Source organism: Oncorhynchus mykiss, chromosome 8 (genome assembly GCF_057628025.1).
Source record: "Oncorhynchus mykiss isolate SJ-2025 chromosome 8, ASM5762802v1, whole genome shotgun sequence".
Lineage (NCBI taxonomy): Eukaryota > Metazoa > Chordata > Actinopteri > Salmoniformes > Salmonidae > Oncorhynchus > Oncorhynchus mykiss.
This window is the reverse complement of record NC_143029.1, coordinates 59828947-59845033: the sequence shown is the minus strand read 5'-3', so window position 1 is coordinate 59845033 and position 16087 is coordinate 59828947. Positions and strand designations below refer to the sequence as shown.

The 16087-nt window shown below is 44.1% G+C and overlaps 1 protein-coding gene across 2 annotated transcripts in view; it reads right to left on the bottom strand.

Annotated features, from left to right (window-relative positions):
- Positions 1–14142, bottom strand: part of LOC110530232 (glypican-1) — a 108312-nt gene extending 94170 nt beyond the window's left edge. Inside the window, exons 1-2 of one of the 2 annotated variants that reach the window (XM_090182141.1) lie at positions 14057–14142; positions 11589–12138 (exon numbers count right to left, since the gene is read on the bottom strand). In XM_090182141.1, coding sequence (XP_090038267.1) covers positions 11589–11751 — 163 coding nt within the window. In that variant the 5' untranslated portion in view covers positions 11752–12138; positions 14057–14142. Of the gene's footprint in view, positions 1–11588; positions 12139–12249; positions 12526–14056 lie in introns of those variants that run through there. The other variant, XM_021613129.3, reaches the window with a different exon arrangement.
- Between the last annotated feature and the right edge of the window lie 1945 nt (positions 14143–16087).

The following is a 16087-nucleotide window of genomic DNA, read 5'->3' as shown; positions in this document are numbered from 1 at the left end:
ACATAATAACAAATCCCCAGCAAGCTCTGTCTGTTTAAGCTAGAGATTGTTTTTTTTGTTGTTGCATGGGCTGCGTCTCAATCCACTGCGTCCGCCGATATCGCCCTTCCGCATCTGCGGTGAAAGGTAGCTAGAGGGGTGTTTGTCAGACCACCCAAAAAATCGGTCTTCTCACAAAACATCTGTAGTGTCCTAACGGTTTGGCCTACACGATGGTGTCCTCCGTTTTGCTCTAGGATTCCCAGAAGCCTCAAAAGACTTGTCTGAAGGTCCCGGTTAAATAAATAAATGGAAGTATTTATGGAGATAGTTTAGTGCCTAATATAAGGGGATAAATACATGTCAAAAAATATATAAATTAGTTTCCTGATCTTTCTTATACGGCGCCTTTGGAAAGTATTCAGGCCCCTTGACTTTTTCTACATTTTGTTATAGCCTTATTCTAAAATTGTTTCGCTCTTTTCTTGAGTCAATCTATACACAATACCCCATAATGACGTAGCAAAAACTAGTTTTTAGAAATTTTTGCTCATTTATTAAAAATTAAAAAATTAAATATCAAGTATTCAGACCCATTACTCAGTACTTTGTTAAAGCACCTTTGGCAGCGATTAAAGCCTTGAGTTTTCTTGGTTATGATGCTACAAGCTTGGCTACACCTGTATTTGGGGAGTTTCTCCCATTCTTCTTCGCAGATCCTCTCAAGTTCTGTCAGATTGGATGGGGAGCGTCACTATTTTCAGGTCTCTCCAGAGATGTTCGATCGGGTTCAAGTCCGGGCTCTGGCTGGGCCACTCAAGGACATTCAGAGACTTGTCCCAAAGCCACTCCTACATTGACTTGGCTGTATGCTTAGGGTCATTGTCCTGTTGGAAGGTGAACCTTCGCCCCAAATCTGAGGTCCTGAGTGCTCTGGAGAAGATTTTCATCAAGGATCTTTCTGTACTTTGCTCAGTTCATCTTTTCCTCGATCCCGACTCATCCCCGGAGTCACTGCCGCTGAAAAACATCCACACAGCATGATGCTGCCCCCACCATGCTTTACCGTAGGGCTGCTGCCAGGTTTCCTCCAGCCGTGACGCTTGGCATTCAGGCCAACGAGTTCAATCTTGGTTTCAACAGACCAAATAATCTTGTTTCTCATGGTCTGAAAGTCCTTTAGGTGCTTTTTGGCAAACTTCAAGCGGGCTGTCATGTGCCTTTTACTAAGGAGGGGCTTCCGTCTGTCCACTCTACTATAAAGGCCTGATTGGCTGAGTGCTGCAGAGATGTTTGTCCTTCTGGAAGGTTCTCCCATCCCCACAGAGGAACTCTAGAGCTCTGTCAGAGTGACCATTGGGTTCTTGGTCACCTCCCTGACCAAGGCCCTTCTCCCCCGATTACTCAGTTTGGCCGGGCGGCCAGCTCTCGGAAGAGTCTTGGTGGTTCCAAACTTCTTCCATTTAAGAATGATGGAGGCCATTGTGTTCTTGGGGACCTTCAATGCTGCATAAATGTTTGGGTACCCTTCCCCAGATCTGTGCCTCAACTAAATCTTGTTGCGGAGCTCTATGGACAATTCCTTCGACATCCTGGCTTGGTTTTTGCTCTGACATCCACTCTCAACTGTGGGACCTTATATAGACAGGTGTGTGCCTTTCCAAATCAAGTCCAAACAACTGAATTTATCACAGGTGGACTCCAATCAAGTTGTAGAAACATCTCAAGGTTGATCAATGGGGCTTAATTGCGAGTCTCATAGCAAAGGGTCTGAAAACGCATGTAAATTAGGTATTTCTGTTTTCTATTTTTAATAAATTTGCAAGCTTTTCTAAAAACCTGTTTTTTGATTCGTCATATGGGGTATTGTGTGTGTAGATTGATGAGGATTGTTTTTTTCATCCATTTTAGTATAAGGCTGTAATGTAACAAAATGTGGAAAAAAGGCAAGGGGTCTGAATACTTACCGAAAGCACTGTATCTCTCAGATATAGGACACTTCAGAACAAACTTCCTTTAGATTTTTTATTGTTTTTGCCTATGTAGTGAATCCCTTATTCAATGCGTTTCTATTGGCTAATAGCAGTAATGCCAAATTCAATGTTTATCCCAATATCTGTTTTATATATTTTTTTTGATACCTTAAGGGGTCTTAAAATTCCAAATCAACTAGCTAAATAATCCTTGGTATGACCAACTAAAAAACAACTTGACCAACTTATTAAATTAAATTTACCACCTCGATAACCTCTTTCCTTGTTAAAGAACACCAGAGCAATGCCAAACAACATTTCTTCACCCCTCCTCTTCATCCATTCCCCCTATCATCTCTCTTCGCCAATGTGGAACATAGAGCTGGACCAATCAAGGATCGTCCACCTCCTCTTCCACTTCCCCCTTCTCTCTTCCTCCTGTCTTCTCTTCCCCGATATCCAGGCCAGAGCCTGGCCAAGGTACAGGGCCAAGCAGAGCAGGGCTCCCCAACCTCCTGTGTTCCCCTCTGGAGAACATCAAACACACGGTGGTCTGTTTCATGCTCCCGGCACACCATCACGGCTTAATGCTTCAAGAGACTTGACTATTGACACCATCATTTTAACAACTCCTGCACGTCCACCAGACAGTCTCAACACACACACACACACACCAATGCACAGCAGCATGCTGACTTTCAACTGCTGAGGATTTATTACGAGACTGACAAACATACGCACGCACACACACACACACACACACATGCTCAAACACCCATGTTCACACACATCAACGCCCAGCTCACAGACTTTGAACTGCTGAAGGATTTATTGCTAGACAGACAGTGAGACAGACAAAACAGACAGACAGTGAGATAGCACAAGTCCTTTTATCTAACACACATCTATCTATCAGATGTCTATAGCCGAACACATTGCCATATGCTAACATTAACCTTCAAATGGTCCTCATTAATCCTCATCTTGAAATCAAGTACACTTAGGAAAAAAGGGTTCTTTGCAGACGGATAGGGTTTTACTCTGTTTTCATCTGAGGAACCATTTTTGAAAGACGAGGGCTCTTTGTAAGGTAAAGGGTTTTTAACCTTTAACATCCTAAGAACCCTGTTTGGAAGAAAGTGTTCTTTGACGATTCTTTGGAAAGCGTGAAGGGTTCTACAGAGAACAACCCCTTCTGAGTCTGAATGAGCTTTTTTTATTGTAGCGTGCTTTCTGTGATTTTTCAGTCTGTGAGAGTGGTAGAATAGGAGAGAGTATGATTGAACCAGCGGTGTGTTATATGATAGACAACAAATAAGCCAGATTTACCCAGTGTTGATTTATCTGTGTAACATTTCAACTGTTGATTCAGGAGTTACATTAACGTAACAGTCAGTGATATAAAACGTTAGCAACCAGCCCAGTACCACGCCACACCATGTATACAACAAGGGCCCCGGTGAACAGTGTTTTTCAGTCCGTGTGTGACGGTGGCAGGTAGCCTAGCGATTAAGAGCGTTGGTGCCAGTGACTGAAAGGTTGCTGGTTCAAATCCCAGACCTGACTAGGTGAAAGATCTTCCTGTGCCCTTGAGGAAGGCACTTAACCCTAGTCGTTCTGGATAAGAGTGTCTGCTAAATGTTGCGAATGTAAAATGGACCTGTTCCTAGGTTTATTGTATCTGGACTTTACTGGCTTCATGGGGGAGTAACTTCAAATCATATTGATCTTAAATTGGTCAGCACACATACTTTTTTTTAAACAATACATATTGTATTGTATTAACAAAACAGATGCTCATCATTTCTCAATAAAAATGGAAAATGTTTTATATAGAGTGCTTATGTTTAAGTCCCCACAACAACAACAACATACTTAAATGCATTTGTTTTTGAAACATTACATTGAAATCCTGTAAATTCCCATGAATTCCTATGGAGGCTGTTCCTTATGAGGAGTAACATAATGGCGGACGGTGACATCTGAACAGCGCCCCCTTTCAGTCATCTAGTGAATACACATAGTAAATCATTTGTTCTATCTAGCACCAAAAGAGTTCCCCCTACATGGCTCTACTTAGCACCTTTTTTGTCAAAGAGTATAAGCAATCTTCACTCACAAAAGAGAAGGGAGAGTCAGTTGAGGAAATCTTCCTTCAAAATACATTTTACAGTAGTTTAAAAGCTCTACAACATCCGTAGGCTACAATACTTAATAGCATTTGCCTCATAGCATGTTGTAGTTGACTAGTTTTGAGTCGTCAGCTGGTCCTCATTGTTGCGCCAGTGTGCAGTGTTCCAAATGTCTGTATTTAACCTCTGGGCTGAGAGCAGTGTGTAAGGGCAGCAGACACACAGACACGATTAGCATATCATTAGCCCCCAGTCTAAGAGGTGAAATTGAGCTGCCCACTGGGAGCGTGTGTGTTGTTCCTTCATGCTTCACACCACAGACACACACACACACACACACACACACACGAGTTTGCGCAAGCGTGCACACGCATACACACGCCACGTGCATACACAAACACGCACGGACAGGCTGGTCACTGGAAATAGACGGCGATTTCGGACGTTTGAAAAGGTCCTAAGAACATCAATATATGACTTCCTAGTCGCTTACAACAACAAAAAAGGCCTTGCTTCGGGCACGAACTCATGAGGCACGGAGCTGAGCGTGCTGTTTAGACCACTGCGCTACGGCAGCTCACAATGCTCTAGAACGCCGTGGAAATACGATGAATACTGATGATACCAAACACGTCGTTTTGTCTTATTTTGTTGTAGCCCTTTCCTGCAGTCGCATGACCAGAGGTGCCCTCTAGTGGACCTCATGGATGGAATGTTCATAATATTTTTCAGGATTTCATCATTAATAAACATGTATTTATTTTTCAGCGCTCATTGGATTCGCCTTCCCTTTTGATTGCCTTCCCTATATCTGTCTGTTCCTCTGTTACATTCCCATGTCAGTTATAGAGTCGTTTTGTTTCCCCTGTCCAGACTCTGTCCATGTTCTGCTTCATGTCGGTTGTTTGTTAAATGTTTACTCCCTGTACTTGCTTCTAGTCTCCCAGCGTCTGTCCTTACAGAATGCTGACACCACAATTTGAAGCACCAGGGAGTTTTTGTTTGATTTTGTTGGTGACGTCGGGTCCGGGTGCCACCACCGATTGAACCGCCTCAGCTGGCTCATCAGGATTCCACGCCTTAGCTTGCTCGAGAGGTCTCCTTGCCTCGGTGGCTCGGCAGGCTCCCAACCCCATGTCATGCCTCTGCAGGCTCGTCTGGCTCCCCCGCCTCTGCCGGCTCATCAGGCTCCTACGCCTCAACTGGCTTGTCAGGCTCCCACCCCACATTATGTCTCAGCTGGCTTGTCACAATCCCAAGCCTCAGCCGTCTCGTCAGGACCCCACGCCTTAGCCGGCTCGTCGGGCTTCTACGCATCAGCCGGCTTGTCCAGCACCCATGCCTCGGCCGGCCCGTCAGGCTTGCCAGGTGGGACGCAGTGCGGCACCCCGGGGGGGGGGGCACTGTCACGCCTGCCCCCGCTCCCCCTCTCTGACGCTCGAGGGAGCCAGGTTGCCCATTATTACACACACCTGTCACAATCATTACGCGCATCAGCGCTCATTGGACTCACCTGGACTCCTTCACGTTTTGATTGCCTTCCCTATATCTGTCTGTTCCTCTGTTTCATCCCCGTGTCAGCGTTATTGTCGTTTTGTTTCCCCTGTCCAGATGCTGTCCGTGTTCTGTTTCATGTCCGTTGTTTATTTAATGTTCACTCCCTGTACTTGCTTCTTGTCTCCCAGCGTCTGTCCTTACATTGATGTTGGGGTGGTGCCGGAGATGATGAATATGAAGTTGAACAATTCTGTTAAGCCTTCCCCAAACCATAGCTCTAACCGTAACCACTTGGAATGAAGACCTAAACTGTTAACCTTTTGAAGTTGTTTCTGTTTTAACCCTGTAACCATGCAGAACTAATGCGTCAAAAATAGCTATTCTTCCATAATACGTTGAATTTCGAAGGGAAACTATGACATCTTGTTGCTCACAAAGGCATGCACACACACAAACACACACACACACACATACCTCTCCCAAGGCTAGGGGGCGCTATCCTGAAAAGCGTGATAGTCAGGGCATAAGTGCTTGAAGAATGGCATGAAAACAACAAAGACAAGGTTACATCAAGTAACACCAGAGGTGACTAAGGGCTAAACAAAATAGACCAGACACCCAATGACAGCTTTGATGAATCAAGGTCTGAAATCTCATTAATTTCCGTCGATCAGTTTGATAAACGTCATAATGTCATCTTCTCAAAGACAAAACAATCGTTAAGCCATCATGAGGGTAATGAGAAAGAGGGACAGGGTGTGTGTGTGTGTGTGTGTGTGTGTGTGTGTGTGTGTGTGTGTGTGTGTGTGTGTGATGAGGAATGATCCACACAAAATCATTACCTCCCCTCACAGTAAACACAGTGAACATCTGTGATGATAATCAGGCATGATAATGTGCACTTTACATTACATAAATCTTACACAGTAGGCTAGTAACACTAGAAATACACACTAAAGTAGGATTTATTGATATGTAATTATTATTTACAGTATTACTTACATGTGTATTTCAGTGTTTTTACTAGGTCCGTAATGGAAAGTGGACTCCTCAAAACATCTGCTAACCCACTGCTCATGACTATGCTGCCTATCCTGTCATCTGACGATGCCTCTTCCAATCAAAACTGAGAAGGAGAGCGGCTGTGTCTGAATAGTATTAACTACACTCCTTTCCTTGTGTCCTTTACTCCACAATCAATGATCTGACAACACCTGCCAGGTCTAAGCAACATGGTGGAAACCTATTCTAGTCCCTTCACCAACCAGAGATAAAGAATAAGGACAGGAGATTTCCCTGTTCCTACCCCATGACCTGACCAGGAAAAACTCCAGGTCCTAATGATGACAAACAAGAAACAGTAAAAGCAAAGGTGTCCATATTACAGTATTGAGACCCAGCCACCAGCTCCTATAACCAGACTCGGTCTCAATCTTTAAGTCTTTATTGAAGACTCATCTCTTCAGTAGGTCCTATGATTGAGTGTAGTCTGGCCCAGGAGTGTGAAGGTGAACGGAAAGGCACTGGAGCAACGAACCGCCCTTGCTGTCTCTGCCTGGCCGGTTCCCCTCTCTCCACTGGGATTCTCTGCCTCTAACCCTATTACAGGGGCTGAGTCACTGGCTTACTGGTGCTCTTCCATGCCGTCCCTAGGAGGGATGTGTCACTTGAGTGGGTTGAGTAACTGACGTGGTCTTCCTGTCTGGGTTGCCCCACCCCCCCCCCCCCCCCACCCCTTGGGTTGTGCCTTGGCGGAGATCTTTGTGGGCTATACTCGGCCTTGTCTCAGGATGGTAAGTTGGTGGTTGAAGATATCCCTCTAGTGGAGTGGGGGCTGTACTTTGGCAAAGTTGGTGGGGTTATATCCTGCCTGGTTGGCCCTGTCCGGGGGTATCATAGGATGGGGCAACAGTGTCTCCTGACCCCTCCTGTCTCAGTCTCCAGTATTTATGCTGCAGTAGTTTATGTGTCAGGAGGCTAGGGTCAGTCTGTTATATCTGGAGTATTTCTCCTGTCTTATCCGGTGTCCTGTGTGAAGGTTTCTTCCTAGGTTCTGGCCTTTCTAGGGAGTTTTCCTAGCCACTGTGCTTCTACACCTGCATTGGTTGCTGTTTGGGAGTTTAGGCTGGGATTCTGTACAGCACTTTGAGATATCAGCTGATGTAAGAAGGGCTTTATAAATACATTTGATTTGATTTGAACATCTCCTTCTCCTCTCTCTCCCAGAGTGAATCACAATGATGGACTTGGTGTGCAACCTTGAACCAGCCTCCGACAATACATTAGTCTGATCAAGCCCACAGTCTTACTGTCCCTGCCTGGGAAGAAAGAATGGCCATGATGCAACATTCAGGTGTCTCATAATTGGGAGACTACTTCACTGAGCTGTTTAATATGCCAGAGAAAGACATTGTTTTTGTTAGCATGGAGGGCACTGATATAAACTATCTCTCCCATTCTCTCTCTCTCTCTGTTTGTCTTTCTCACTCTTACTCTTCTCTTTGTTTCTCTCTCACTCCCTTGCCCACTCTGTTGCAGTCTCTCTCCTCCTTCCTTTCTCCTCCTCTCATCTCTCCCCTCTCTCCCTCATTCTCTCTCTCTCATCTCATCTTTCTCTCTCTCACTCTCTCTCTCTGACCTCAGACTAGAGTAAAGTCCACAGCACCAAAAATAAGAAATAAATCACGTACTGTCAAGACAGATTTGTTCTCAACACCCTATGGATTAGTCATGTCAAAGAAAAAGGGGTTGTCACTGGCGTTAAATCCGCCCATTGATTTACACGGTATGGTTAATCAACTTGATTAAGACTGTCCCATTAGCACAGCGACCTCCCGGCTTTATGATGTATGGCTGCTGACACGTTCACCACATTACATCTCTCTCCACATGTCAACACAGCAACATTACAATCACTTCACGATCCCATTTTATCTATCACATCACATGACTCCTGTAAGCAATCACAATCACATAGTGGCTGCATTTCAAGCACTTAAAAAAAAAAAAACACACCTTCTCCCCTCAGCCCTCAAATTAAGTGGACACTTCTGAGGACGTATCATGACGTCTGACGAGTTGACACTTGCAGGGCAAAGGGGCGGGGGAAGAATGAATGAATGAATGAATCATTTTAAAAACGGGCCGCTCTTGCCCCGGAATGTGTCACTCGTTCATCCCACGGTTGTGTTTTCAGTCATCATGGAACTGCTGCGTGTGCCTTATATGCGCTACAGTCAATTATGATTGCATTGCATATTTTAGCTAGAAGACAAGGCATCCGCAGACATTGAATGTTAGCCATCCTACTATATCAGGTCAATTGAAAATGACAATGTATAATTGTGACGTCGGGGAAAGTTATGTGAGCAAGTTAACGTTTCCAAAAGCTAACCAAAGAAAAACAGCATTCATTTTATGAGACGTGTTTGAGCCATCACGTGTAATTAGTAGCACAATTTCTAACTTATTTACATTTGTTTTTACTTACAATTGTATGTTGACTTCTCCATATTAACGTTGGCTTTAAGTTTTTGGCAGACTTTTCTTAGCGGATGTACAATCATCGCGAGTTGAATTATGGGTAGTTTCAGGCCTCGAAGTGAACACAATTGTACACTCGCAAACTCGATCAAAAACGAGGGCTGAGGGGTTTACGTTGCCAACTTCCTTTGCTTGGCTAATCATTTGTCCAACGACAAAGATGGCCGCGGGGATTCCCCCAAGGGCATAAAACGAGGGTAAGTGGAGGAGGGTGTGTCTTTTATGAGTTTGAAACGCAGCCCCATAGTGATAAACTTTAGCATTAGGCTATGGATTGAGCATAGCAGTAAAAATATATTTTCAGGAAGAGAAGTACTTGAAAATATATTAGCATTAGAAGAAAGTACATAATATTACCTCTATAATGCTAATACTACTGTAAACTATGGTTATCGGTATATATGGAATACTGTATGTACCAATAGCCTACATTTGGATCTAATCCTGAATGCGGTCTATTCCACAAGTTACCACCGGCTAAATCTATGACGTTAAAATGCCTATTTACTCTGTTCCATCTGACTGCGCAATCCACTGTCTCACCAGCCCAGCCAGGCAATTTATCAACTTGATCGACTGGGTCGCTTCCATAGATGCAGAACAAAAAGACTGAACGACTGAGTCGCTTCCATAGATACAGAACAAAAAGACTGAACGACTGGGTCGCTTCCATAGATACAGAACAAAAAGACTGAACGACTGGGTCGCTTCCATAGATACAGAACAAAAAGACTGAACGACTGGGTCGCTTCCATAGATACAGAACAAAAAGACTGAACGACTGGGTCGCTTCCATAGATACAGAACAAAAAGACTGAACGACTGAGTCGCTTCCATAGATACAGAACAAAAAGACTGAACGACTGGGTCGCTTCCATAGATACAGAACAAAAAGACTGAACGACTGAGTCGCTTCCATAGGTACAGAACAAAAAGACTGAATGACTGGGTCGCGTCTCTGGCAATCGAACCAATAGAACGAACAACCAGCCGGCTTGGGTAGCAACCCTAGATTTGTGTCGGGACTATATCTTGTGGAAGTAGGAAATAGTTTGAATAAATTAATCAACATAACATTTTTTTATGAAAATATGTTAATCATTATTTGAATATGGTAACCCGTTGTAAAAAAAGTGATAATGCCCTCGAAGCCGGTGTTTGGAGGAGATATAGACACGGGTTAACAACACCCATGTTGTTAATTATCAATTCATTATTATTGCAAGTGTCCTGCGTTGTGGCACATTGTCTTTGAATTGTAAATAGTTGGCCAGTGCATTGAATATAAGTATTACTCCCTATGGTATCTGACTTTAACCTACTGTATATTATTTAGTGATCGCTTTCTCAATGTGGCTAGAGTGTGGACTGCGGAGCCAGCACAGTGTGGTAACTAACCACCATGGCCACGTCCCAAATGGCACCCTACTCCATATACAGCGCACTACTTTTGACCAGGACCCATAGGACTCTGGTCAAAAGTAGTGTACTATATAGGGAATAAGGTGCCATTTGTGACAGTCTATGCATGGTGAATTCCTGGGAAGGCACACATATAATCAGCTGTGCTGAATGCTGACTTGTGACTGTGTCTTTGAAAAGAGCTAGCTCTGACATCACAGTGCAATACACACACAGCCAGTGTGTGAGGTTAGTGTGTGTATCATCATATTTGCGCGGTTATGCTTGTGGTCAAGTGATCGTCTGGCTAGCGGGAGTTTCCTGGGAAGAGAAAGAGAAAGAGAGAGAGAGAAAGAGAGAGAGAGAGAGAGAGAGAGAGAGAGAGAGAAAGAGAAAGAGAAAGAGAGAGAGAGAGAGAGAGAGAGAGAGAGAGAGAGAGAGAGAGAGAAAGAGAGAGATTTTTTTTCCTCAGCAAGATGAAAGATATTCATGATCAATACTGGCTAGATCAGAAGAAGTACTGCTGGCACCAATTGCAATAGGAAGTCAATGAGGGCTTGTTGACTTACTGTTTATATTAATCCAAGGTGTGGTTCAATTTGAAACTGAAATGTTCTGCTACACTGAAATATTTTCAGAGTGCTACAAAATGTAAAGGACCATATTTAATGTACATAGTTTTAAATGTCGCATGTTTAACTTGTGCCACTGCCATATACGACAATTCATATCCTCAGCAATAACACTACTGAACATAGCCAACCGTTTCTAAGGGCGTGACAAGGAATCCTGAGGCACAATAACTATCAATTGAACCTGCAAACCTGAGTGAACCTAAGTAGCCTAGTCTATTTGCAGGGGATGGGAAGTTTGGGGTTCTGTTATTGGAACATAATTTTTATCAGACAGGTACTTACTACCAGGTTAGCTATTTCTCAGAACGGTTAAGAATCCATAGTTGCTGGTGGTCAGGTGGTCAGGGGCGTTACATATATTTCGTACACAAACAAAGTCAATTCGGTGCGCAAAGCATCATTTTAGTGACAGAGATTGGCTAACCTACCTGATATTTCCGACTGGGGCACTCCTTTCAGACTAAAACCATTGCCGTTGTAGAACTGTCGGATATCCGAACAACTCTGAGCTTTTCCGCTCCCGGTATCCCCGAATCCCGGCACCGTCAGGGCGCAAAGCACCAGAGCTATAACCACCGCGAAATCCATCATCCAGTAGTACAGCCACACGGCCAAGTGCAAATCCGAGAGAGAGGGGTGTCGTGTGATTGAGTTAAGTCCTAAACAACGGGAGACATCCACTCCCGCTGCCCCGATAGCAGGCGCTCGTCAAAACTTCTCAGTTGCGTTGGGCTTCGCTATACTGTCGTGGTTGGTTCGCTGCGTCCTGTCTCTGCGCTGTGCTGCACGGAATGAGAGGGAGTGTGTGTGTGTGTGTGTGTGTGTGTGTGTGTGTGGAGGGGGAGAGCAGTCCCGTCTCTTCTCTGAGCAGCTTGCAGGCCTTTTTGGACGCGATGTAGATAAATCAACCACTGGAGCAATTTCACACAAATGATCTGCGCCTCCTCGTAGACAGTTCCGTTAACAATGTGCAGTCACCTGAGGAAAGGCAATGGAAACATGATTAGTGAATTTAAAACATGAATTTACAAAATTCCAGAAAATCAACAGGTGACATTAATGGAAAATAACGTCACTGTATGGTATTACCGGCGATGACAGCCCATAAGGCAGCTTTCAGCGGAGGAGAGCCCGGTAAAACGGCAGTAAGGGAGACCGTCAAGTCTAGTTCAAGTTAATGATGCTCTCCCGGCGCTGCCACTCAGTCGAATGAGGAGAAGGAGGCGGAGAGTCAGAACGAAAGAGAGAGAGAGAGAGAGCGAAAGAAAGAAAGAGGGGGGAGAGGGAGAGAAAGAGAGCGGCACCGACTGCTGGAGGACACCGCGGAGCTCGTGACTGCGACGGAGCTTCCCCACAGGATGTTGCATCAAACCAACCGTTGATCGGGCCAATGAAACGGACTTCATTCCTCTGGTGGCGTGTGCCACAGACTTGCGAAACGGCCTTGTTTTGGCGATGAGGACGCTAAACCGTTCTGAGATCAGCAATAGCCCCTAATGATGGGTAGTTAGGTTTGGGTGGTTGGTTAGCTGTTCCCTGGGGCACCAGGCCATCCTTACTCACTTGTCTGGTCTACTTGGGTAAATTCCTAGATCAAGTTCGTTTTTAGGGACGCTTTACGCAGTATAACATATTTTTGAATGATTAAATGCAATACAGAAAATACATTAGCTGAGGCTACATTGGACATGTGGACTTATCCATGCATGTGTAAAGTACACTCCAAAAAAATGATGGGTTAAAAACAACCAAGTGCTGGGTAAATAGTGGACACGTTTGATTATTTTTGGCCCAGACAGTTGGGTCACTTAGTTGTGGATCATAGCTCAACAACCCAAGGTCAGATCAGACGACTGGACATGTGGCTTAGTTGCTATATTTCTTTTTGGCCAACCGTGAGAGTAAATGTCATCCCGGTTAATCTGTCCTGTTGTATTGTCAACACATGTTAAGGTTGAGCAGTGACACTTCTGTAGCAATGAGGTGTACACAAGTTGAGTTCCTGAGTACCTACAGTATGTGTGCCCCAATGTTTGGATAGTTACCACTTTGACATGATATTGAAACAATAATGTTATTAATTGTATATTAAAATGTGTCATGTGCAAAAATATTTTCAGGAAATGTCAACTTGCAGTGTACAAACATGATGAAAAGTAATGACATTTACTCTCATGGGTGGCCCACAATACCTATTTGAAAGCGTTCAGCAGAGGAGCGTCCAGTAAAATTGCAGTAACGGAGATTGTCCAGTCTAGGTCACTTTAATGATGCTCTTCCGGCGCTGATACAGTCAAATGAGGAGGAAGAGGAGGCGGAGAGTCAGAACGAGAGAGCACGTGACAGAGGGGCCACAGCACCTGAAAATAACCTATGGATGACATTAAAGATGCACTTTGCAGAAATCGCTCTGCCATTTCCTGGTTTCAAAAATTCGAATAGTTTGCCTTATTTCAGTTTGTGACAAAACAAGCAGTCATTTTGTGGAGAATCATTGTACACCTCTAAACTGCTGTGACATATATTTTTCATAACCAAGAAGAGTGTATATGTAACAGTATAACTTTAGACCGTCCCCTCGCCCATACCCGGGCGCGAACCAGGGACCCTCTGCACACATCAACAGTCACCCTCGAAGCATCGTTTACCCTACTACTTCAAGGTCTCAGAGCAAGTGACGTCACCGATTGAAACGCTATTTAGCGCGCACCGCTAACTAAGCTAGCCGTTTCACATCCGTTACATATATTCAGCTGTTTGAAGCTGGTGTACAAAACCGAAAGTAAAAGACACAAAAACGAAACTTCAGAACGGGAAGCATAAAAATATCACACATTGAACAGATTTACCACTTCTTAGACTTGCTTTAAATGGGAATTACATATCTATTACTCACCTTTCTATGTCAATTTGGTCAGGTCGCCCAAAAGGTTACATATTGTAGCTTTAAAAAGGACCCATCTGCTGGATCAACCCAGCATGAAAGTGTTTAAAAACCCAACTGATGGTTAAATGAACACATTTGAGTAATCCAAAGGCATGGCCTATTGGGGGCGTGGCTTTCAGATAGTTATTTTTGGCTCACAAGTGAGAGTAAACGTCATTCATGTTCATGATGTTAAGTTTTTACAGTGCAAATTTCAATTTTCCTCAAATATGTTTTGCAAATTACATATTTTATTCTAAAATTAACAACATGATTTGTTTCATATTATATCAAAGTAGTAACTATCCCAACATTGGGATATGCATAGAAACTCATACTCTCTTGCCTTATCACCTGTCTTGGATACCCGAAGAGTTTTCTACATTTCAGTTTCACAGATTTGTATCTTTTTCCAATCCCCCTTCTGTCTGTCTGTCTGTCTGCCTGCCTGCCTGCCTGTCTGTCTGTCTGTCTGTCTGTCTGTCTGTCTGTCTGTCTGTCTGTCTGTCTGTCTGTCTGTCTGTCTGTCTGTCTGTCTGTCTGTCTGTCTGTCTGTCTGTCTGTCTCTTTCTCCTACCATCTGTCTCTCTCTCTCTCTCTCTTCTTCTCATGCCCCTCTCTTGGCGGCGTATCCCTTTGTGTGGTTATGTAAGTGTGATGTCCGTGTATTTTTAAGGGCAGTACACGTGTGAGCGGATGCGTCAGTGAGAAAGCGTCCCACTGGTTCTCTCGCCAGCCGGCTGTGTAATCACACACTTCAGTTCTTTAGTCCTTCGTTCCTCTCACACCTTCCTCTCTAAAGCCGGTCTTACTCAACGACATCTCTTTCTCGGTTGTATCTTTTTTTAGCTAACAGATCGAATGGGGCTCAATGGCCAGTGAAGCACAATAAAATACATCTCTACCGGCTTACTTGCACAAAACCATACTCTGAAGTGCACTGTATAATGATATAAATGTCTATCATTGAATTGGAACATCCTTTCCCTTGTTTGATCACAGTCTGAAAGCTGGCCCTCGCTGAGAGAGAGTACCCTTAACCATTTGTACATCGTTACAACACTGTATATATACATAATAAGACATTTGTAATGTCTTTTGTTTGGAAACTTCTGTATGTGTAATGTTTACTGTTCATTTTTATTGTTTATTTCACTTTTGTATATTATCTACAATGTTAACACAATGTTAACACATGTTAACACGTTTCCCATGCCAATAAAGCCCCTTGAATTGAAATTGAACTGAGAGAGAGAGAAAGGGAGAGCGAAAGGAGGGGTAGAGAGAGAGAGGAAGCAGGGCTAGAGAGAGAGAGAGGGGGGGAAGGAGGGCTAGAGAGAGAGAGGAAGGGGGCTAGAGAGAGGGGGAGAGAGAGAGAGAGAGAGAGGGAGGAGGGCTAGAGAGAGAGAGAGGAAGGGGACTAGACAGAGAGAGAGAGAGAGGGGAAGGAGGGCTAGAGAGAGAGAGATGAAGGGGGCTAGAGAGAGGTGGGAGAGAGAGAGAGAGAGGGGGAGAAGGGCTAGAGAGAGAGAGGAAGGGGACTAGAGAGAGAGAGAGAGGGGAAGGAGGGCTAGAGAGAGAGAGAGGAAGGAGGGCTAGAGAGAGAGAGAAAGAGAGAGCGGAAGGAGGGCTAGATAGAGAGAGAGAGGAAGGAGGGCTAGATAGAGAGAGGAAGGAGGGCTAGAGAGAGAGAGGAGGGCTAGCAAGAGAGAGAGAGAGAGAGTTAGGAGGGCTAGAGAGAGAGATGTACATTTGTACAACACTGTATATATATAAATATAATATGACATTTGTAATGTCTTTATTGTTTTGAAACTTCTTTATGTGTAATGTTTACTGCTCATTTTCATTGTTTATTTCACTTTTGTATATTATCTACCTCACTTGCTTTGGCAATGTTAACACATGTTTCCCATGCCAATAAGGCCCTTGAATTGAATTGAATTGAGAGAGAGAGAGAGAGAGAGAGGAATGAGGGCTAGAGAGAGAGAGGAAGGAGGG